The sequence below is a fragment of the Pinus tabuliformis genome, chromosome J, assembly GCF_031772625.1.
Source record: "Pinus tabuliformis cultivar Carrire ecotype Pingquan chromosome J, CPIR1, whole genome shotgun sequence".
Taxonomy (NCBI): Eukaryota; Viridiplantae; Streptophyta; class Pinopsida; order Pinales; family Pinaceae; genus Pinus; species Pinus tabuliformis.
Genome location: NC_142295.1, coordinates 131,822,783 through 131,848,022, shown reverse-complemented (window position 1 = coordinate 131,848,022; position 25,240 = coordinate 131,822,783). Strand labels below are relative to the sequence as shown.

Genomic DNA, 25,240 nt, shown 5'->3' with positions numbered 1-25,240 from the left:
TTGGTGTAGAGAAACAATGGGCATTGCAAGGCTGGATAATGACTAAGCTCTCTTATGGCCGCCTGTGGAAAGAAAACAACAAGTGGGAGAATGCTGGGTTGTGTTATATTCTTTCCATGACTAGCCCACGTAGTTAACTGAGGGGTTAGAGTGGGGGGGGGGGGGGGGAGCGGAGCCACCCTTTCATTGTGTCGATTGCGTAGCGAGGGGAGTCATAGGGGGTACAAGTAACTCCACTCTATGGGGTCCTGGGCGGCGCCCCGAAAAATTTTGGTTTGGACCCTATGTTAGGTTGGGTGGACCTACCTATGGTTTTGTGCATGTTTTTCACACATCGGTCCATGGTTTTGGATGCTTCGGTATGTATAAATATGTATTGTAACATTGAAAGGAACATAATAAAAAATCAAGCTGGTAGTCCCAGTTTTGGGATCCAGGATCTCTGTGTATATGTGTTTTATGTGTTATGCTCTCGCATTGTTTATTTTCTGTGTTTTAGAATTCGTATGCAGGTAATTTATGTACAGGGTTAAAACCTACACAGAGGAAGCATGTGCAGAGACAAAAATGCGAACCTCGCTGAAAGAAGCATGACTTTAATCAGTTAATTAGCAGTAACAACAATAACTATACTGCGTTGCAGTGATTAATCTTGTAGATATTTGCTATGTTTCATGAAATATAGAGATCAACTTTAATTTCAATGTCAAATATTGAATTCAACATTGTAATTGTCTCAACATTTTTTTTTCTCTATAACCATAATTGTTTCATCTCTCAATAAAATATTATCATATTATTATAGGTTGAGGATATTGCTATGAATTTATGGTCAAACTCATATTATTTTGGGGTTGACTTAATTTTTTTTTATCAAGTTTCCATAGTTTAACTTTGAATATTGAAATTTATTATTTTTTGACGTTATTTTAAATTATCTTTTTTGTAATTTGATTGGCTATGAAAATGAACATGTTATTGCTTAATGCATGGATTAATGAGCCAAAAGTACACATGTTCCATCATAAAATATGGTCAATTAAACTTATTTGACCTCTTTTTTTTTTTATAATTAACCATATAAAAAATGTGTTGACACAAATTCCAATTAGATAGGTCAAAAATTTAATTATGAAACATCTAAATTTATATAAAATTAATTATTAAATATAAGTAAAATTTAATAACATCTTACAATATTATATAATACCTTAGTTACCTAAAGATTTCTGCGGTAAATCCATAAATTCATATACATACATGGAACTATGACTTATTGACCACCATATTAAGTGTTTCTATTAATTATATGTTTTTATTAATTATATTTTCTTAAATTAAAAATTGTTTTCTTTAATTATAATATTTTCATAATTATTTAATTTTATTTTTTAAATTAAATATACATTTTTTTTCGTTTTTATTATATAATATTCGACTACAATAAATTAATGTTTCCATATGTTTCAACCAATTAAAAATTTATAATTTAATATTTTTTAAATATATATATATATATATATATATATTTTTTTTTTTTTAACTAAAATATTTTCATAATTATTTAATTTTGCAAAATAATAGGATAAGCTATAAAATATCTAATATATTTAAAAAAACAACTATATTTATTGAAAATGTTTATGGAAATAGAATTTTACACTTCATGATAAAAACTAATAAAACATTATTATGGTTGTCGAGTAGATTAGATTCTTAGCTACACATTATCTCAATTTACAAATCAGTGAATTCTAAACAATCCAAGATTACAAACTTTAACAATAATTTAAATTCAATATTTTTACTTTAAACTAACTATATTTAAATTAAGCAACAAAAAGGTTACTATGTAACACTGGTTTAAAATCATTACAACAATAGACATATTACAAAATGTGGCAAAACATTATAATCATTTTAAAGAATCTGTGGAAAGCCCTGTTATCAGTGTTTTGGAAAACCAATGTTTCAGACTAGCTTAGTGAGTCCATCATCAGGGCAATGTTTGAGAAGAGAGAGCGTGAAAGTATGGAGCAATTAATAGTTAATTGAGATAAATAACTAATAGTTAATTGAGATAAATATATAATTAACATGGTATTTAAATATATAGATAACAAGAAACTTGAATATATAAGTAAATACAATACCCTATTTAAACTCCCTCATTTAAATAAAATTAATCAAATCTCAATAGATAAACCAATCTTTAATCTTCAAATTTATAATATCTAACACGCATAATATCGAATATCTCTTCTCAAAACACAGATCACATTGCCTTGATGATGGACTCACTAAGTTAGTCCGAAACGTTGGTTTTCCAAAACACTGATAACAAGTTTTTCCACAAATTCTTTAAAACTCTACCAACCTGTATAAACTCTCTCTTTAATATTATAATCATTTTTCCTAACTATCCCAAATAAATTCAATAAATAAATTTAAAAATAAATATGTCTTAACTAATAAATTTAAGAATAAATATATCCTAACTAACAAATTTAAATTTAAAATATATCTATCAATTATATTACAGTTAATGCTACACTCTCAATTGCATATTCATGAGGTGCACCTTATTTTTTGTCACGTCATCACACGTCAATCACCCTTCGATAAATATTGTGTCTCGACCATATCCATTCCTGCTATTTCTTTTCGGTGACGTTTCGTTCTGCTGTGGGAATGGACGTTCGAGATCCTATTTCATGTTCTGTTCACGATACTTCATCTCTATCCTGCTAAGATGGTATGCATATTCATCAATTTCAATGACTTATGTCCTTCAATTTGAAAAATGTACTCATCTCCTCTGTATTTCAGAGGATTTACATTACATTGGAGGAGAAAATTCCCTATGGGTAGTATAGATTTGCAGGGGTTCATTTTACCCGTCATATTATATATCGTGTACGGTTTTAATGGAACCGGACCCAAAATATTGGCTGTTAGTTGATATGCATATTAACATTCCGGTAGCTCAAGTTCCATAGATGTCTTTTTCCTGTTTATGTTTCGGTTCTTCAAGTTAGAGAAGATAAAACCATGTCGAGATTCAGATTTAAGGGTTACGAAGTAGTTTTATTTAGGGTTTGATTTCATAGTCCAAGTGGTGATCATGGTTTCGAATCCCGATTAGTCATTTTATCTATATTAAGAGCAAATGCCCTATTGCAAAAGATGGTCATGAGGAAGAAAGCTATAGCTTTTAAACTCGCGTCCAAAAGTATTTTTTTAAAACGAAATTGTAGTTAAGTCCCTTTTGACCAGAGTGTATAAAACTTCTTACAAGATCTGTTTTTTTAGTGAGGCTATTTTAACCCAACAGTGTCGACTTAGGGCCTGGGGTATCTATTTGGTTAAATTCAACCAGGATTTGCATATAACTTCATCTGCATAGAAAGCTGCATTAGTACAAGGGTTGCCTTTAATGTGTCTCTGCATTATCATGGAACTGGTGTTTTCATATAAATGTGATTGTCACCTTGAAAGACTTTGGTTAAGCATATCATCTTAAGGAGCGAGGCCACCAGGTTTTGAACCAGTGTCATTATCACTGAAACATTCTAGGTTGCCTCTAGATCACAACCTGACAGACAACTCGTGTGCATAAATCATGTCTTAATGCTAAGGTGGTTAAAATCCACAACACGGAACTCAGTTTACTTTGGCACGTGTTTTATCCACAAGTTGGCTGTGTCCTACCCTGGTTTGCATTTTGGTTGAGGAGATTTGGCTTATTATTGCAGGGGTGAGCTATGGTGTTTGTCAAGAATTTGTTTCAAGTTAAATTTTGGCAGAGTAGCTTTGTAAATTTTCTATTTTGGATTTTATAGCTATTCAATGCTAAGCTCATCCAGTTCCCTTGAAAAAATGTTCTGAAAGTTAGATTTTATGCATATATTAATAGTTAGATAGGGAAAGTTTATTTTGATATGACGATGAAATGACATGTACTCTTTGAAGGGACAATCGGTACCACTAGAGGCTTCATAGGCCAAGTCAACTCTTAAGTTTGAATCTAAATTTTGTGAATCAAGTCAAAGCAGCTCCTCAGAGTTTGGTTCGGACTCGAACCATACCTGCGGTTTTTACTTACAAGTCAATTGCAAGTCATATTGATTCAATGAATGTGAATTGCAAGTGTTGCAGGTCAGATTCGTCTGGCTGTCTGTAAAAAGGAGAATAAAAACAAAACCCCCTCATTTTGTTTGTTTTTCTGACTTGATGACACAACAGACAACCGACAAACATGTCAACTGCCCAACATCCTTGTTTTGAAATTTGTAGTATGAAGTGTACATATGCTATTTTAAAATGATTTATTAAATGAAAATCTGCATTGTAGATTTTTATATTAATGTCTTTTTTAATTTTCCATCTCAACTTCCAACTTCTTCTTAAACTTAAGTGTACTCTTACTCTTAGGTCTCCTCAAGTCATTCTCGGAGTCGAGTCTGGTAACTTTGGGATGACAATTGCATGCTTTAGAGTGATATAACAGTCTTTCAACAAGAAAACGAAAACCTAACATTCAAGATAGGTTATGTGCTCTAATGTGTCAATTGGATGTATATGGTAATGGAAAACCGGAGCCTTTGAGCATCTTGAGAGAGTTTGAACTTACTGTGATTTCCATCTATTCACCAAATTGATTTTTGGTGGGTCTGCCCATATTTGCAGAAGTCGAGTGAGTTTGAGCTTACTGTGATTTCCATTTATTCACCAATTTGATTTTTGATGGGTCTTTTCTCATGTCCATACTTGCAGAAGTTTTTAGGATCGAAACTCTCTAAACCCGATCTTAAGGACTGATTGTTGAAACAAAGCAAAAGTTCCAAGCATTTTATGGCTTTAAGATTGGTTGCAAATTGCAACACAGGGCAGTCAGAAGTAGGGCTGATGGTTTAAATACAAGAACTTGCCAAAGTTTAACTCTCTGCCCTCGAGGGTTTATGTAACCAGAAAAAAAAGGCAGAAACAGGCCTATCTTATAGGGATTAAGTAGTTGGTCACTATGCCTCCCTTGTATCTATGAATTTCGGGTCTCACAAGGGTCTTCGCATCTGGAATTCAACATCATGATGGAAACTGAGTTATATTTGCTCTGGTAACGCAGTGCCCAATAAGTTTGGAGAAATTTTTTTCACAGGTATTATCCGTTTGCACCACATCCCTGCTGAGCCAATAACATAGTTCAGAACCCATATTGTTGGTGACATGGAATAAACAGACTTATTTGGAAACAGAGAATATACTTTTTAAAGAAGATAATACAAGGCAATGCAGCTTACATTACCGTGACTCTACAAACCGGATGATCTCAAACTGGATAATCTCAAAATAAGGGCTAATGGACAGGCATATGCCACCACAGTTCATGAAACACGAAGAGAGGCCTAAAACTGGGGCCTCGAAAAGGCCAATGATCATTTGCTAGGTGATTTTCTGTTAACCATAACAATTGAGTAAAGTTTAGATGTAATAATGTATTAATTGGGATATTCCAATATTGTGAGAAGTTTTGGCACACAAGACCATTGGGAGAAAACATGGAATTTGTTGCTTCAACACGTCCATTAACAATGTCATTACCGAAATATTTATGATCGGAACTCTTATTGGTCAGAGTTTTTGATGGGTTAGCTTGTTCAAACCTGTAACATAAACCAGTGTGACAATCAATGAATCCTCAATGCGTAGAGAAAAATGTACATGAAATGCATGACATACTATGAAATCTGATTTAAATCCCCGTCGATGCCTCCAAAAACGACTTTTACAGTGGTGAGGGTGGTATTAGGATTTTCAAGATGGCTTTTTTAGTTAGATGGAAACTATTGATTTCTTTCTACAGAATCACAGATGCATTTCATGGGTTCTTCTGTCAACAGGAAGAATAGTATCGGCACAAAACATGTAGATGTTGGCAGTTTCTCTCTATTTGGAAACACTGAGACATATAGTTGTAAGGTGTGATCTATGTTGGTATTTCAGAGTCTGTACTTGCGTTTAAGCACAAGAATAATGACACAAACTGATAAATAGTACACAAGATTTTACGTGGTAAAACCCTAAAGATTTATCAAGGAAACATCCATGGGTAAGGCAAAAGGATTTTCGTTATCAGGAGTAATTTTACATTTAGGCTTACACCCCATCTCTTCATATTTTGGGAAGTAGGCACTGTTACAAATTTTTTGTAACTATCATTTGGTTCATAAAACCAACACTATTAGAATAACCATGGCAACATTTACATAGGTAAATTCAATTTTTACATTTCTTTTAGTAGATTTGTTGTCATATTCTAACAATCTCCACCTTAACAACAATTTTCCTAATGCCTTGCCAAAGTCCTTTCATCACCTCTTCTGTAACCCAAGAGAAGTTAGACACCACCGCAACTTCTCTATCAACACTGGTTTTGTAAATATGTCTGCACAATTTGCTTGAGTGTGGACCCTTTTAAGATCTAATCCACCCCCATTGATAGCTTGCCTTACAAAATGGTACTTTATATCAATATGCTTGGTCTTACTATGATAAGCTGGATTTGTAGCCAAATGTATAGCACTTTGACTATCATAGAATACAGTTACGCTGTTCTGCATTCTTCCAAGCAGTGTTGCACTAATCGCGATTTAATCAGAAAATCGCGATTTTTTCAAATTGGAGATATTATCGGCCGATTAAATTGCAATTTTTTATTTTTATTTTTTATTTTTATTTTTTTTCGGTGATTTTTATGAATATATATATATTATTTTTTATTTATTTTTTATGAGGAGGAGGAGGTGACCCAAGCTACCCCTGTCACCAGTAGAGGACGTGATCTACCTCCTGTAGCTCCTAGTTCTTTAGGTTCTAGAGCACAGCAGAGTCTACTGCCAACTCCATCGACCTCTACATCTAGAGGGGCAAAGGAAATTAGTAGTATTAGACTTTAGTTATTTGAGTCATTTCATTGTATATGACATTATGACTCATGATATGAGATACATTATTATATTTTTTGTTGATATTTTGAGGCTGAGTTGGGAGTCATGAGTCAGGACTTACTATTCAGGACATGATTCATTGTAATGTGTGATGTGGCACTAGAAATGATATTAAACGTCTTATATATTAGTTCTTTTATCATATTTATGTGTCAATGTATTTATTTTATGTTGTAGATGCTTTAGATATTAAAAAAATTGAAAAAAAATGAATATTTTTGTATGTTATGATTTTTTCCCGATTTCTATCGATTTTTTCCCGATTTTTACGATCTTTTTTTTGATTTTTTCCTTGCACCGAATTAACCCCGATAACGATTAGTGCAACGTTGCTTCCAAGTTCACCTAAAAGACCCTTCAACCAAATTGCCTCTTTGCAAACATGTGAGACAACAATGTACTCTGCCGCTGTGGTGGATAAAGCAACTATTTATTGAAGCTTTGACATCCAATTGATGGATCCCTCTGCAAGAGTAAAGACATATCCTAAAGTAGACCTCCCCTTGTCCAAATCACCCGCAATACCTAAATCAACATATCCGCTAACATAATCATTACAACCATTAAAGGTGATACAATAATCACCGGTGCCTCTAAGATACCAAAACACCCATTTTACCTCATTCCAATGATATTTTCCTGGATTTGCCATGAACTTGCTGGCAACACCCACTGCATGTAAAATATTTGGTTTGATACATACCATCGCATACATCAAATTGCCTACTGCACTAGCATATGGTACATGAGACATATAATCCTTTTCTTCTTCACTACTAAGATACATACTTGAAGAAAGTTTAAAATGGAAAGCGAAAGGGATATTAATAGTTTTCACATTATTCATCTCAAACTTTACAAGTATTTTTTCAACATACCTCTACTATGAAAACCCGAGCTTACCATATTTTGTGTTTGTGTATTTAATGCCCAAGATTTGTTTTGCAGCTCCTACATCTTTCATATCAAAATTCCTAGCTATTTGAGCCTTCAACTTGTTGATCTTTCCCATGCTTTTACTTGCGACAAGCATATCGTCAACATATAACACTAAGATAGTGAATATACCATTCAAACTTTTAAAGTACATTCAACGGTCATGTTCACTTCTATTATAATTCTGGCTTATCATGAAGGAATCAAACTTCTTGTACCATTGCCTGGGCAATTGCTTTCAGGCCATGCAATGATTTCTTGAGCTTGCAAAGTTCAAACTAATCTTTTGTTGCGATGTTGCACAAAACCTTATGGTTGTTCCATACAATGTTTTAAAACTCCGACTCCGACTCGGCCGAGGGTCGACTCCGACTTCGACTCCGACTCGGTATCGACTCGGCCGGCTCGATTTCAGTGACTCGGTCATTGTAAAAAATACATTAAATATTTATTTTTTATAAAAACACATAATTTTAAAGATTTTCATTCATGTTTCCAAACACACAGCATTAGAATATAGATAGAAGACAACATATGATCAAAGTAGGCTCATGAATATATCCATTATATCAAAATGGCACCCAATGCATTGTCCAATACATACACGATGATGATATAGAGATCAAAACAAAAACACATAACCAAGGAGGCTATAAATGGCCTCTACAACAAAAGTCTGTGACCAGTACTACTGGCTACTGCTAGAGTTTCCAACATCATCTGGCTCAGTGTTACTTGGAAGTTGGGAGCAGGAGCGAAAGTGGGGAGCGAGAGCGAAAACGGGAGCGGGAGCGATATTTTCAGAAGCTCCTGGTTTGGGAGTGAATCCCAGAGGCGTTTGACAACCAATGTCACTAACATCAAGGTACATAGAGGGATTGGTGCTCTTGATTAAATACGAGTTCCATACCCTAATACATGACAAAATTCAATGGAAACATTGCAATCCTCCAATCCTGAAATCCTGAAAAACTAATAAGTCTGCTGGATTTTGAATGAAATCTAAAATTCTACTTTCTCCATATGAAATCCAATGAGGCCGAAACCACTCTCAAACATCCTGAGTCATTTCATGGTAATGTTAAAAATTTAAGTAAAAGGATGAAAATGAAGATTAAGGAGAATGTCACTTTTACTTTAAGAATTTAACATTACCATGAAATTTGAATAGCATATCAATAGTAGAGAGCATTTGAGTGTGTTAAATAGGGTTTTGGAGGGGGAAATGGACCCCAAATAACATTTAACTAATTCATAAAACACATTGGAGTCCAAACCAATCAGCAAACACTTCAAAATTTCATTAAAAAAATGTCAAATCACTGTTTTGATGGGGTTACAGGCCACTGGTTATGACTCGGCCGAGTCAATACGGAAACGGCCGAGTTGGCCGGCCCACTGAACCGTTTCCTCCACCGAGTCACATTTCTGGGCAATGAAACGGATCAACTCGGCCGTTTCCATTTTGAATCGACCGAATTTTAAAACTATGGTTCCATATAAATCTCCTCAGCCAAATCTCCATGCAACAACATTGTTTTAACATCTAGTTTCTCTAACTCCGAATCAAGCAAAGCAACTAGTGCCCACACAATATGAACAAATACAAGTTTAACAATTGGCGAGAAGATTTAATGGAAATCTATACTTTCCATCTGAGAGTAACCTTTTGCAACTAGTTTGGCTTTATACCTCTCAATATTGCCATCAACACCCCTCTTCAATTTGTAGACCTATTTACATCCAACTACCTTTCTATCTTTTGGAAGTTCTACCAAGTCCCACATTTTTTTTTCTCCAAGGCATCCATTTATTCTTTTATCACTGCTTTCCATTTGATATTATTGATATCATCTACTGCTTCCTGATAACAAAAAGGTTCTCCACCATCAATAACCAAAGTAGTAGTTGAAACAAATTTGGTATATCTTTTAGGAGGTTTTCTATCCCATGTAGATCTTCTCGGTGTTGGTTTGGGTTTTCCACATTTTTTTGAATATCTTTAGCATATATAATTTCTTTATCATCATAAGCTTCTTCTCGCTTCCATGTGTCGGTAGATGGTTCGATCTCAAACTGAATTTATTGATTTGGTGCTTGTTCTTGTTTCAGAACATCTTCTACACGATCTGATTTAATAAGAGAAGATTCATCAAATATCACATCTCTGTTGATGACGGTTTTAGGGCAATAGGATCCCATAATATCTATCCATTAACAACATCATCATAACCAACAAAGATATATTTCTTTGATTTAGGGTCTAATTTAGAACGCTGATTCTTAGGAGTAAGAGTGTACGCTTCACAACCAAATTTTTTTAAATTTGAATAATCACAAGGATGACTTGTCCATACCTCTTTAGGGATTTTACAATTTATTATAGCTGATGGTGATCGATTTACAAGATAACAAGTAGTAGTGATTGCTTTTGCTCACAACTCTTGCTGCAAACTGGCATTGTTGAGCATGCTCCTTGCTCTGTCTAGAAGAGTCATGTTCATGCGTTTTGCTACACCATTTTGTTGAGGAGAATAAATTGTGGTTTTGTGTCTCACAATCTCAACCTCCTTGCAATATTCTTCAAGCTCTAAAGAAGTGAACCTGCCTTCGCTATTTGTTTTAAAACATTTGATTGTCCCGCGAGTTTTCTTTTCTAACATAGCTCTAAATTGTTTAAAAATATTAAACACATTAGCTTTTCTTTTTAGTACATAGACCCACACTTTTCTAGAGAAATAATCTATAAATGTAAAAAAATATGATGCTCCTCCAAAAGAAATAGTATGAGATGCTCCCAATCATCTGAGTAAATGTAATCAAGAATATCTTTACTATTATGGCTTCCTGTTTCAAACTTCTGTTTACACTATTTTCCAATTATACAATGTTTGCAGAAATTCAAATTCATAGATTTCAAATTTGGAAGTAAATTACAGTTTATCAATACTTATAGTCCTTTTTTGCTCATATGACTTAGTCGTTGGAGCCATAAACGAATTCGTCCGCTACCTCAGATGCTACCATTGCTTTGTTGATTTAAGTGCTTTCATCTAGATTGTAAAGGTTTCCTGTCTTGGTAGCCTTCATGACCACTAAAGCACCCATGGACATTGCTAGTGCTCCACCTTGAGTTGTAAACTTATAACCACTAGAGTCCAAAGCTCCCAAAGAAATTATATTTTTTGTTTGTTCAGGTACATGTCTCACATCTATTAATGTTCTTACAATACCATCAAACATTTTGATTTGGACACTCCCAACCCCAAAAGTCTTACAAGAAATATTCATACCCATAAGAACAATTCCACCATCAACAACTTTATATGTTGAAAACCAATTTTATGTGGACAATATGATGAGAAGCCCTAGAATCTAACAACCACTCTTCATAGTATTTAGGAACATTACAAATAGACAATACTTTATCAATCGTACTTGAACTCGATTCAACCTGATTTGTCTCATTTTTTGAATCTTCCTTGGATTCCTGTCTCTTCCAGCAGTCCTTCTTGAGATGCCCTGATTTGTTACGAAACCAACATCTTAATTTGTTCTTCTTGCGTTTCGAATTTGACCTAGATGTACCTTTCCATTTATCTAGTTTTTCTTTGGAGCCACCTCTAACCATTGCTTTTGGTGTGGAGGTTTCAATGCTTAATTTTCTCCTCACATCTTCAAAGAAAACTCCAACAACAACATCAAATTCAAGAGACTCAGAAGTTCTAAAGCTAATGGAGGTTTCAAAATGGTCCCATGATTCAAGCAACAAACACAATAATGTAATTGCCTTATCTTCGCCATTGAGTTTGACATCTATACTATTTAATTGGCGAATACGAGTATTAAACCATTCAAGTTATCTGCAATTTTCATACCTTCTTTCATCTTCAAACTGCACAATTACCTCTTCATGTAAATTTGATTTTTCAAGGATTTTGTCATGTATGGACCTTCCAACTTGGTCACAAGTCTGCTACTATCACTTTTTCAACGATGTTAAACAGAACATCGTCAGCAAGACACAACCATATTGTACAAAGGGTTCTGGCATCCAGGTCCTCCCCATTCATCATTGGTCACCATTACAGGTTTCTTGCTCCTACCACTTAATGCCTTATGCAACCCTTGTTGTACGAGTAGATCTCGCATTTATAATTTCCATAGTTCAAAATCATCTTTTCTGTTAATTTTTCAACTTCAAATTTAGCATTCGCCATTATCCTCTCTACACAGACTCTCCTTTTGAATCAAATTTTATTTAATTTGTCAATTCGGAAAAATAAACGCTTTCACAACCTCATTTTTCACAAAACTGTTTAAAAAACCCCAATTCTTAAATTCCGTTTGAAACCTTGTTTCACAGACCCCACTCTGTTTTTCAAAACTTCCTTTTTTTTTAAACCTTAGAAACCTTGTTTTAAACTAAAGGGTTTTCTTCACCGAAAAACAATAGGGTTTAATTTATTTCACAACAAATAATTTCTCCAACATTTATTCATCACTAGAATTTTAAATAAACATTACATTTTATTTTATTTTATTATTTTTTTTTTCTTTCTTTAAGTTGTAATACCCGATTTACAGTTCATGGTTTCTTTGCTCAGGCTTCTTCCCGCGGATTGGCTCAGTTTCTGCTCTATAGCCATGGATTCTTTCACCACAGCTCAAGACTAGATTGGCCTCTTCTCTATAGGCACAAGTTCGTTGACCACAGCTCAAGACTAGATTGGCCTCTTCTCTATAGGCACAAGTTCGTTCACCACAACTCGAGACTATCTCAGTCTCAACTCTACAGCTATGGGTTCTTTCACCACAGATCGGAAATGGCTTGGTTTCACTAATGCCAATATTTCATGCTAAAATTGTGGCTCTACCCCCTTCAAATGGAACTCGAAACAACGGTTTGACTCCTCTTAGGATCTACAAGCTCCTCCACGAGTCTGCAAATGTTAAGTAAATCCACTTGACCACGCAAAAAAACTGGCTCGAACAAATCGTAGTGCTGCGTGGCTCGATTTTATCCTTTGCACATGGCTAGGGTTTTTGCATATGAATAGAACGCGACTCCACATGTGGGTTGTGTAACATGACTCACCACAATTTTTCTATGCGGCTTCAACCACTACGTGAACTCGAACCATTACGCAAACTTGGCCCCGACCCTATGCAATGGTCCTGTTGTCGCCTAGATTGTACAGGCATCGCAACAACTGCTCAGGGCGAGGGCTGTCACTTTGATCCCCGCCCACTCCTTTCTAGTTGTCTCCCAACAACATGCTATGGGGGGTAGTCCCTATAGAATGAGGTGAAGGAAAACAAATTGAGACCAATGCCTTAATGGAGTCACAATTCTTGCTTATAATAAATTAAGACCAAATAACCCTATGGACACCCACTGCTTGAATGATTAACTAACCTATATGATATGCAAGTCCTAAGACCCATGTGAGGTGCAGTGATCTTGGTTGATTTTAATTATATGCCTAATCTAAGTATGGTCTTCCCTTAACTATTTTGAAGCTGGGCTCCAAGGTAGGTTGTGGGAAGGAGGCCAACAAGAAGTAGGCTATGGCCTGATTAATAATACCTTCTGTTGTGCTCCTATTACCTGATGCCTCCGGTGTTGCAAAGACTGTAGCTCTGACAACTGCAAGGTCACCGACGACCGTGTTAATAACCGAAGAGGCCTCCGGTGTTGCAAAGACTGTAGCTCTGACAACTGCAAGGTCACCGACGACCGTGTTAATAACCGAAGAGTTGCGAAGCCCCTCAAGCTGGGTGAGAAGGGTTGCCCTAGATTTCTATCAACCAAGCTTATGCTAGGAGGTAAGTTTTAATGCAAGGTAGATCTAGGATGCTTATGCAAGAGATTATGGGTGAGGTTATCTTGAGTTAAGATTGTTTATGTTGCTTAAGTACTTAGTGTGAATTAGCTTATAGCGAGAGTACTTAACAATGATGAGATGACAATCTTGAACAAGATAAATTCCTTTAGAGACACAAGTGTAAAATTTCAACAAATTCTCACAAGATGTAAAATGCCAATTTTTCAACAATGTTCGATACCACTTTAAAATAAACCAATCACCTTTCAAGATAGCCAAATGAAAACTTAGATGCCAAGACTTAGAGTGATTACCAAATATAAAGATGCCAATTCTATTCCAATTATCGCAAGATTAGATCTAGAACTTATATGTATGAGTGCTTTAGGTGCCAAATTCCGGAAATTTTACAAGCTTAGAGTAAACCACACAAGTGTTGGATCTCAACAGTCAAATCAACAGTAGTACTTTAGAAAATTTCAGCGTTTATTAGTGTTATGACAGCATTAGAAAATTCATTATAAATTATAAAATTTGCCCAACACATGAAGTACAAAACTTTCCAATGATCAACAATAGTAAATTTATGTGTTTAGCTTACTTTATGATGACTTATTCAATAAAATTTCAGATCTGTAATAAGCTATGACAACAGTAAATCGACCCACAGATCATCAAGCTAATGATGTTAGAAACAATGCCCAATACACCCAAAAAAATAGTAAAATTCACGCAACTTGAAAAATCAATTTTTAGGTTTTTTAGAGGGTGTGATTCAGAAAATTTCAGATCTGATCTATTTACTACAACAGTGAATGATTGACAGATCAACAACTAATGAAATTATAATCAGTGCCCAAAATGCTGAAAAATAGCAAAAATTTATTGAAACTCAAAATTTTCAGATCTGAAAATTTTCAGTTATGCAGTAAATTCCAACAAGCATAAAAGTTAGATCTAGGCTAGATCTAGGGTGCCCAATTGGCCAAAATTTATGAAAATGAAGATTTTGCAATTTTAAACAATTTTGACCATGTAGCAGGTGATTTTAGAGCTCAATTGTTATTGATTTGACTGCTGTAATAAATCAAAGATAAAACTAGGGTTTAAAGGTCAAACCCTAGGCCTCAAGCCTTGTAGAAGTACTTGCCCAAGTGGAACAAAAATATTGGATGAAAATGCCACTTGAAAATCAGAATTTTGGAGACCTTAAACCTTCAAGGGCCTAGATCTAGTTTTTCTTCCACTTGATCCCTCGATCAAACCTACAAAAATGAAAATAAAATACCCAAACCCCAAATATATACAAAATACTAAAAATCCCCAAAAACATTTACAAGTTAGATCTACTAAATTATTCACAAAATTTACAAATCTAGAAGGGTTTTGAAAATTTTAAAATTTTGAGAAGAATATTTTTATGTAGTTTTTCCTTTGAAGAATGGCTAAAAATACTTTAGAAACTCCAATGTATACTATAGCTTTAGCGAAGGTTTAAACCATCATATAAATATTTGGAATCCAAGCAACAATGATTTTTGCCCAAGTTTGTGAACTTGGAGTCCAAGGATTGAAGTACATGTAAGCACTATGAATTTATCTCAAAAATAATTTGTTAGATCACATAGGGAATCAAACCACCTAATATTAGGCCAAAACTATCAATAACATGGTTTTATCTCCATCCCAATGAAAAAACAAATCTCACCAATATTCAACACAACATAGAGATGCCCGTAGTCAACACATACCACAAATCCATAAGCAAGAACACTTGAATTACACCCCAAAGTTTTTATTTTGATTGAAAAAATAGTTCCTGGTGGGACAATAGTTACAAAACTGCTTCAACAAAATTTTTCTAGCTAGAGATCATGATGCTAGAGACTCAAGTGACTCTCTAATTTATAGATTTATCTTCCAAGTGGAAAAATAACAGCTAGTTTCTTTGATCCTTGCTAAAATACTCTTTGCCGTTGATAAACACTTCAAGATCTCTTTTAATCTTGGCCCTTGATTTTTTATTTTTGAGGAGTTTTCGAATTTATCATTTAATTCCATTTTTATTATCTCAAAATCAATTATTTTGAGTTAATTTCCTTAAAATATTTGACTTTGACTTAACCACCAAGGTCCAAGGGTCCAAATTTTCTTGAAATATACAATATTCCCTTGGTGGAAGACCTTTAAAAATTGATTCCTATAGGACCCACGAATTTTTCCACTTGGAGAATTATTTTTCTTAAGACAATTTAATATTGATTCTATTAATTAATTTTCTAGCTTAGGATTAATTTTATTTTGCCAGAAAAATTAATTAATTTACACATGAGGGGAAAACACATTTGGCTTAGACCCTCAAGGCACATAACCCAACTGCGACACAATATGATCTAGTAGACCAAGTGATTTGTAATAAAATAATTAAGCCAACTAACTTAAATTATTCCTAAATCACTTTTACCTTAGACTCGACTAAAAACACTAGGACTCACCTAAGATTCCGACAATAAATTTCACCTTAGCTTTGGGGTTTAAGCTGGAGGGAAAAAATTCTTCTGATTAGCTGTGTCTAGAAACACAGGTAATCAACAAGGCTAAAAAACCTCCTAGGATGAAATTCGTCACCAAAATTATAGGCTTACTCAGGTTGTTACATAAACTCAAGGTCTTACTAGGATCATTTACATTACATAACTTGTAGAATGGGTTTACAATGACATGTAAACTGTTAATAGATGACCCGATCTTTGAAAAAATCTGGTACTTTTGCTTCTTTGAAACTTTGACAAAATGTGTGCAATAGGTCCACAATCAGGAACCTGAATAGACTGTAACACGACTTCCTCAACTTCTTCTTACTATGGTTCTGATACCACGTGTTGGTATATTAAAATTTTTACACACATTTAAGCATAAGAATAATGACACAAATTGATAAATAGTACACACAATTTTATGTCTGAAAACCCCGATGATTTGTTAAGGAAACATCCATGGGCAAGGCAAAATGATTTTTATTATTAGGAGTAATTTTACATTCAAGCTTACACCTTGCCTCCCCATCTCTTAGGATTCATAAATGAAGTAGGCACTGTTACAATAATTTTGGTAATTATCATTTGGTTCGTAAAGCCAACACCGCTAGAATAACTGAGCAACATTTACATAGGTAAATTCAGTGTTTACACTTTCTCTTAATAAAATTGTTGTCATATTCTAATAATCTATACTTGCTCTAAGAATTATGAATATTTTCTCCTAGATCCATCACATTAATAATTTTTGCGCTGATGTTTTGAACTATCTTGTGTGGTTCATCTAAAAATGAACCATACATGATGGTTCAAAATGTTCAGATGAACCACACATGCTGGTTCGAAACATTGACACAAAAATTACCAATTTGATGGATCCAAAAGAAGAAGCTTAACTCAATTCAAATTATAGAAGCCTCAATTCTGAAAATTTTCTCCACTATAATGGAACTAGGCTTCGACCTATTTGAAAGACTTGCAAAAATGGTGGGCTTAGGTCAGTGGACTCTTGTATAGAGTCTGGACTATGACAAGGTTGGGATGAAGTATCCCTAGTATCTTATCCTGCTCATAAGTGGATCTCTATGCTTAGTTGTAGACACAAACTGTTGCAACAGTTCTATGATGAGTGGTAGATATGGATTGGTGACTCTATGCGATCAACAACAACATTGTCATTATTAAGATTCTATGTATGACTTCTAGGAATAACAAATAGTGCTGCATATGCATGGGAAAGATCAGATCACTGCCTATTAGATGAAGTGTTTTCACTGTGTAGTCTAATTATTAATTTACTATCAATAACATGTTTTCTTTGAATAAGCATGTTGAATGTGAATGTAAACTATTCGTAAGTTGTGAAACGGGACACGCCCTCCTAACACTATAATGTACAGCATGTGGGACATTCATGGGGACACATAAAAATGCTAGACAAATTTTGAAAACAATAAAAAATCGTGTGTACACTGTAGATGTGCCTTCGCATGTCCATAAGTGCCTCTCGATGTGTGTTGGATGTAGTTATATTTCCTTAACAATGAAAAAAATTATATCTTTCATGTCTATATATATGTATGTATAATATTTTTCTCATATATTTACATATGTCAAAGTTTTAAGGATTTATGTATTCTATGTCGGACACCCATGCCCATTTGTTATGTGACTTAGTATCTTAGTTATTGTCCCCCTATATTTTGTTAGAATTTTCACATGTACATGTGGTTGATTTCCCAAATGAATATAATAAAGTAAGTATAAATTTGATTCAACAACATAAAATTTATTGATCCGTTTAACTTGTATCTGTGCAGTTTCTCATGACCATTGCAAATTTATTCAAGAGGTATGAGAGATGGAATCCAGTTCATCCAACTTATGGTGCTTTTTGGGGTATAGGGATTGGTGTTGGATGTGGAGTCGGATGGGGCCCTGGATTTGGTCCTGAGGTTATTGGGTATGTTGGATCTGGATGCGGTGTGGGTTTTAGTGTTGGTGTCACATTTGTTGGGTTTGGTGTTGGCCTCCCTGCCTCTGGTCTCACCTCTATTCCTTATAATGGTGCGTTCCTTTTGCTTACAACCTTGATCTGATTTTTTTTTTTTTTTGAATATTAAAAAAGTGTATTTCCAAGTTTGAAAATATACATTGGGATGACCTACTGGTCTGATCATGACTCTTTCTTTCTTGTCCATGGGACCAAAACCAAAAAGGGTTGCAAAAAGTCCATAGGACCCAAACTCAAAAAGCCTACAAAAACCATTTACCGAAATACACTCAAAACCATCAATCGTCCTAAAAACTTTATCCTTGACCCATATGATCATTCTCTTCATTCTTGTCAGTCATAAATATATACATAGATTTGGTGTTCTCAAAATCAGACATAAAAGAAAATTGCATAACAGGAAAATTAAAATTGGATGACCATGGCCTCTAAGGCCTGATCATATAGAGATTCCACTATCTCCAAAGTGCCTGGGCGAACTTGGATCACTTCTTTGGACAAACGATTTGCTTCGATATTCAACTCTCTCAATATGTGTTTAACTTCCAACCATTCCAATTTACGAGCTTCTTGTTTAATCTCCTAAATGATGTGGTATAAATGAGGAGCAACAATGCCGATTTTACCATTCATTCATTCAATAACAATTTGTAATATTCCAAATTGAAATTCACAACAATAACAGAGACATAAACAAGGGAGCAACAATAACAAACAAATTCCAGGCATGCACATCAAAATACATAAGAAGATGGGCCAAACAATTGAGCCATTTTGTTATATTAATGAATGGAGTACAATAGATAGAAATAGATGAACCTGGGCTTGCTACAATAAGCAAGCCAAACCTAGGTGGGATCTAGGTTGCTCAAGTGCTGACTAGGCTCCAATCCACGATCTGCACTGGCCCATGATTTTATTGTTGCCGCTGCTAGGTGGGAAACATAATTTCCGCCCACTAAATGCTTTGAAATTTCTGAAACTTCCGCAGGGAAACTGCTGAGGAGAGCTCCCCAAATCCCCCAATTGGCTTGACCCAAAATCTTTGTAAATTCCTCTCTAAATTCTCCCGATTTCATCCATCCCCTTTTCCACTACGAGTTGTCCTTGCTTTGACCCTTGCGCGGGCCTTGCCAGTGACCCTCTGCACATGCCTAGAATGCGCAATTACACCCCCAAAATTCTCCCCCAAATCTGGCTTGCAAATGCCCTCAATCTTCCAGTGAAACTTTAGGGGAGAATCCCCATAAATTCCAGGAACTTGATCTGCCCTGTAGCTATCTCTCCCAAGGAGGGTGAGTTTGCTCTTGCGCCCAATCCACTCACAAATGGGACGAATTGTTCCTTGCAATTGCCTCCAGATTCCGGAACAACCCGACAATGATAGAGATGAACTTCCCTAAAGTGGCACTCGAAGTCCACTGAAGTTGGAGGTGAGATTCCTGCTTGGGAACCTTTGTGCTAGGCAACACGAGTTGACTTGGCGAAGCAGCGCAAGCGAACTATGATTCAGATTTGAAATTCACGAAAGTCCCAAAATGGAGGCCTCAACTTCTATTTATAATCATTGCTCCTCTCTCCTTGCGGGTTCCAAATTCGACCTCCTTCTCTCTCTCCTTTTCCCTCCAAGTCGACTTTTCAAGGGATTTCAAATTCCCTCTTTGAGTGGCCCCCAGATTCCACTTTGTGATGGATTTTTCCTTTTAGCTCTAATGTTTGCAGCCTTCCTTTTCTTCTAAGATTTAATTTGATGCCACACATCCACTTTCCCTAAGTTTTTGGCCCAAAATTGTTCATCATCAAAATTACAAAATTTCAGAATTTACCTTAGTAGAATTTTATTTAGAGGGAATATTACAGTCTTCCCCTCCCAAATGTTGCTTGTCCTCAAGCAACTACAATGCTGGATGCTGTAATATTTGCTCCCCCTCTCATGTGGCATCCTCCTCGGGTAGATCCTTCCACCGCACCAAAATCTCCTTAACAACTTTGCTCTGGAGTTTCCTCTCCTTGGTCTCCAAGATGGCCTCGAGTACCAAAATCAGGTGCCCCTCATCATCCATAGGGGGCAACTTTGTTGCCGCCGTGACCTGTTGTCCCAAAGCCTTTTTCAGGTAAGAGACATAGAATACATTATGTACCTTGCTCCCAAGTGGAAGCTCTGGCTCATATTCTACCTCCGTAACTCGTTTGGTCACCCTGTAAAGTCCATGAAAACGTGGTTTGAGTTTCTCTGTGCCCTTCTGCTTAAGAGTGGACTGCCTATACGGTTGGAGTCTCAAAAAGACTAAATCCCCAACCTCAAAGTGCCTCTCTACTCTGCCCCTATCTGCATATAGCTTTTGTTGGCTTTGGGTTGTCTACAAGTTATTCTTGAGAGCCCTAAGGATATTTTGGCTCTCTTGTATCCAATCTTTGGCCCCTAGGGCCCTGTTGTCTCCAAAAGTCATGTCAGCTAAAGTTAATGCATCATAACCATACAAGGCATGGAGACATACTTATAGACATGTGATAGGTGGTGTTATAACAGTACTCTTCGAGGTGAAATCACTTCACCCATGCACACTACTGCCCCGTCACATAGTTGCACAAGTAACTCTCGAGCCACTTGTTCACTATCTCTGTCTGACATTCCGTTTAAGGGTGATAGCTAATGCTAGGATTGAGCTCTGCCCCCACTTGTTGAAACAATTCTTGCCAAAAAGCTCCCATGAATCTGCTTTCCCTGTTGCTAACAATGGTCTTAGGGAGACCATGTAGCCTAAACACCTCCTGGAAAAATAACTTAACCACTCGTGGAGTTGAATACCGAGTAGGAATGGCTAAGAAATGGGCGAGTTTAGCCAGCCTGTTGACTACCACATAAATGCAATCCCGTTCTTGTGTTGCTGGCAAGCCCTTAATGAAGTCCAGCGAGATGCTCTCCCATTTCCTCTCAGGAATAGGGAGTGGTTGCAATAGGCTGGGTAGGTGTGTCTATTCCCTTTGTTTCTCTGACATGCATCACACCCTCGAACATGCCTCAGAATGTCCTCCTTGAGGTCCTTCCACGTTAATTGCTCTCTAATGGCCCTGAATGTGAGGAACCCCTGATACCCTCCCAAAGGTGAATCGTGAGCAACCTGCATGATCTTCTCCCTCAATTGGGTGTCTGGTACCAAATAAATCCTATCCTTGTAGTAGATCACCTCGTTCATCACCCTGTATCGATCATCCCCTGCTATGCCATCAAGGATCTCGCATGCATGTCGATCCTTGGAGTACTCAACCAATAATTGTGCCCTTCAATCTTGAGCAATGCTCATGAGCAAGAGTGTTGCAGGCCTCCTAGATAATGCATCTGCTACAACATTTGCTTGCCCTTGACATATTCTGTGTCGAAATTATATGCCTGGATTTTACTAACCCATTTTTGCTACCTCTCCTATAACTGCTTCTGCTCTAAGTTCACCTAAAACCCTTTTCCCACCAAATGCTGCCTGAACTTGGGCATTGCATGCATGATGGCCAACATTTCCTTGTCGTAAATGGAGTATAGTCTCTCGTGTGCTTGTAGCTTTCGACTCTTGAAAGCAATCGGGTGTCCTGACTCCTCCCTGCATAAGTACTACCCCAATGCCCTCTCTAGAGGCATCGCACTCCAAGACAAAGGGCTGAGAAAAATCTGGTAAAGCTAATATTGAGGCACTCAAAAGCCTCCTGCGCCACCTCTGTCCACACAAATGCCCTTTTCTTAGTCAAATCTGTAAGGGGCACTGCCAACTGTGAAAATCCCCTCACAAACCTTCGGTAATAAGTACAAATGCCCAGGAATCCCCACAACTTCGTCACATTCTTGGGCATAGGCCAATCCAAGATGGCCTTGATCTTCTCCTAGTGAACTCGCACCCCGTCCTTCCCAATGACATGGCCAAGATACATCTCTGTTAGTCCAAATTCACACTTGGACATCTTGGCATATAGCTGCTGCTCCTCTAGGATGCATAGCACCTCCTCCAAGTGCTACAGATGCTCCTCCCACATCCTGGTATAGATCAAGATGTCATTAACGAAAACTAGGACATATTTGCAAAGTTGATTGCGGAACACATGGTTCATGCAAGACTGGAAGGTACCTGGGGCGTTGGTTACCCGAAGGGCATCATTAAGAATTCAAAGTGCCCGTAGTGACATTTGAATGCCGTCTTCGGGGTATCTTGCTCCCTCACCCGAATTTGATGGTACCTCGTGCGTAAATCTATCTTAGAGAAGTACTTGGTTCCCTTGAGCTCATCCATCAGCTCATCTATGTGCAGAATTGGACATCGATTCTTCAAGGTCTTCTTGTTTATGGCCCTGTAGTCAATGTACATGCAGAGGGTCCCATCCTTCTTGTTCACCAACACTATAGATGAAAAGGACCTATAACTGGGCCTAATGTGCCCCAAAGCCAACAACTCCTGTATAGGCCACTCAATCTCATTCCAGTAAGCCTTGGGATGTTTGTATGGTGTAGTGATAACTGCATGTACGCCCTCCTCTAGCTCAATTGTGTGCTTAAACCCTCTGTCGAGTGGGCGTCTTGGTGGGATGTCTCCAAACAATGTTGGGTATCTGTCTAATATCGCCTGAATATCAGGGTGTGGTGGTCGTGGTTGAGCCCTAACCTCTGAGACCGTGAGCTCCACGAACCACTCTATATCACCATGTCATAGATCTGCCTCCATCCTGTGCGTTGACACTATCTGAGGTGGGTACGAATGCATACCCCTCAGCACCAGTAGCTTCCCATCCGGCCCCATGAACTCCATCTCCAACCTTCTCCAGTCTGTGGTGACACGCCCAAGGGAGTAGAGCCATTGAATGCCCATCACCACATTGGTGTCTGGAATGTCAACTACAAAGAAGTGATCGGTCACTGAGTAGTTCCCCATAGTCACAGTCATGCTAGGGATGTATCTCATGCACTGCATGGTCTCCAGGCATTAGGACTGAAAAGCCCTCAAGTATCCCTCTTCGCTCCACCATCTGGCCATCAACGAAATTGTGGGTAGCCCCAATGTCCACCCGCACTAATAAGCGCTATCTCTGCACTATGCCTCTAATCCTCAATGTCAGGTACTTCGACACTCCCCGAAGTGAGGAAATAACTCCTCCCATGGGCAAGAAAGGGCCTCCTCTAGGCGGGGAATGTGGACCTCCTCCTCTAGTAGCTGCTGGCTCACTGCCACCTCCCTTTGCCTTTTGCTCTACATCATCCTCCAACCCACTATTTGAAAATACCTCTATGTAATAGGCCTTGCCCCTGGTACATCTGTGCCTTGGTGCCCATGGCTCCTGACATGTGAAACACAACTTCCTCTTCCAGAGGTCTCATCTTGTCTCATCGTCCAATTGCCCACGCTCTGACATCTCCCTCTGTGGCGGGGGTCTGGTGTCTCTACCTCTCGGTGGAAAGGTGGGTCTCGTGGGTACGAGTGCTTTAGCCTTGGGGATTGCACCCTGCAAGTCTCGCATTCTGCTCACTACATCCTGGAGCGTAGTAGGTCTGTTCGACCTCACTAGCCCACGCAAGGGCTCAACTAAGCCCTCCACAAATAGGAAGACTCTCCTGGCCTCTGACAGATCTGGCACCATCACTAACACCCTCAAGAATTCTGCTATGTATTGCTCTGCATTGCTTGTTTGCTTGAGTTGTGTCAATTCTCTGAAGTGTGCCTTCGGGTCTCTCCGGTCAAAACGCTCCAACACCCTCCTAGTGAAGTCCTCATAAGAGGTTACACCAACATGCCCCAACGTAGACAACCCATGGAACCACCAGTCATGAGTGTCTCCCTCCAAGTGTAGAGTAGCTACCTTAATTGCCTCCACTTCTGTCATCTGGTTAAGGTGAAAACGGGTGTCCAGTTTTTTCACCCAAGTCATGAGTGTCTCCCTCCAAGTGTAGAGTAGCTACCTTAATTGCCTCCACTTCTGTCATCTGGTTAAGGTGAAAACATGTGTCCAGTTTTTTCACCCATGCCCTAGTGGTGCATTTAGAAGAGCCTTCAAAAGGAGGGAATAACCTCCCAACTGAGCGTTGCAAATCATAATTATGCGTAGGTGTTCCGCTAACCCCCTTTCCTTTATTGCCATGCTTGAGCTAGCAAAAATCCCAGAAGGTTATAACATTGCATAATTATGTTCCCATAGTTCGATACTCCTAGAAATAATCCCCTAAGTGTTGAATTTCCACGACCTTGGGTCTAGGATAGAATCTTAAAATCTCTGGTGCTACCAAACCAAGAATCTCAACAGAACTACTTTGCACAGCGAAATATAAACAACAGTAAATCACACATGTACAGAAAATGAACAACTTTTTACAATTTTCAACCCAACTTTGTTATATTGAACAACAAGAACCAGCGCTATTCACATATAATACAACAGTCTAGGGCTCTCGTACCAGGGATAATGGCCCTCATACATCCACTAGTACAAGATACAAACTGGGGCTTTTTGTCAGTCCATCGACAACCAATCTACCCTCAACAAGATACTTTCCATCTGGCTGATGTAGCGCTCTCTCTCAGCTCCTCTTGGTCGGACCCTGTACTTGCCTGGTCCTTCGGCTCCCGATTTGCAACTCCTGCCTCTATCAATGCTCCAAGTCCATCTGGCCACTGAATCTCGGTTATCTAATCTACTGTCTAGTTGTGCCTTCGTCCATCAAGGCCATAACACATCGAGACTCTTGTTGAGTTGTTCACAGCTCCACTTGTCAACAACTCTCAATTTGCCCACTGTTGCTCCTCAGCTACTTAGGGACTTCAACCCACTATGGTCTTCCTGTGCTGCACCGATGAAGACCAACATAGGGCACGGAGGGTTGCCACATATCACTGCAAGATGTCCATCTCCCACAATGAACATGGGCTAGGAAGACTGCACATCATC

General features: G+C 37.5%; 1 protein-coding gene across 3 annotated transcripts in view; it reads left to right on the top strand.

Moving 5' to 3' along the window:
* Positions 1-2,594: 2,594 nt before the first annotated feature.
* The window catches only part of LOC149225970 (Putative membrane lipoprotein), a 91,309-nt gene continuing 68,663 nt past the window's right edge, over positions 2,595-25,240 (top strand). For all 3 annotated transcript variants that reach the window (XR_016247707.1, XM_089377353.1, XM_089377354.1), the window contains exons 1-2: positions 2,595-2,755; positions 18,129-18,375. Coding sequence is in view for 2 of the 3 variants with exons in the window: in XM_089377353.1 (XP_089233479.1) it covers positions 2,753-2,755; positions 18,129-18,375 (250 nt within the window). In the remaining variant the exon portion in view is untranslated. The remainder of the gene's footprint in view (positions 2,756-18,128; positions 18,376-25,240) is intronic.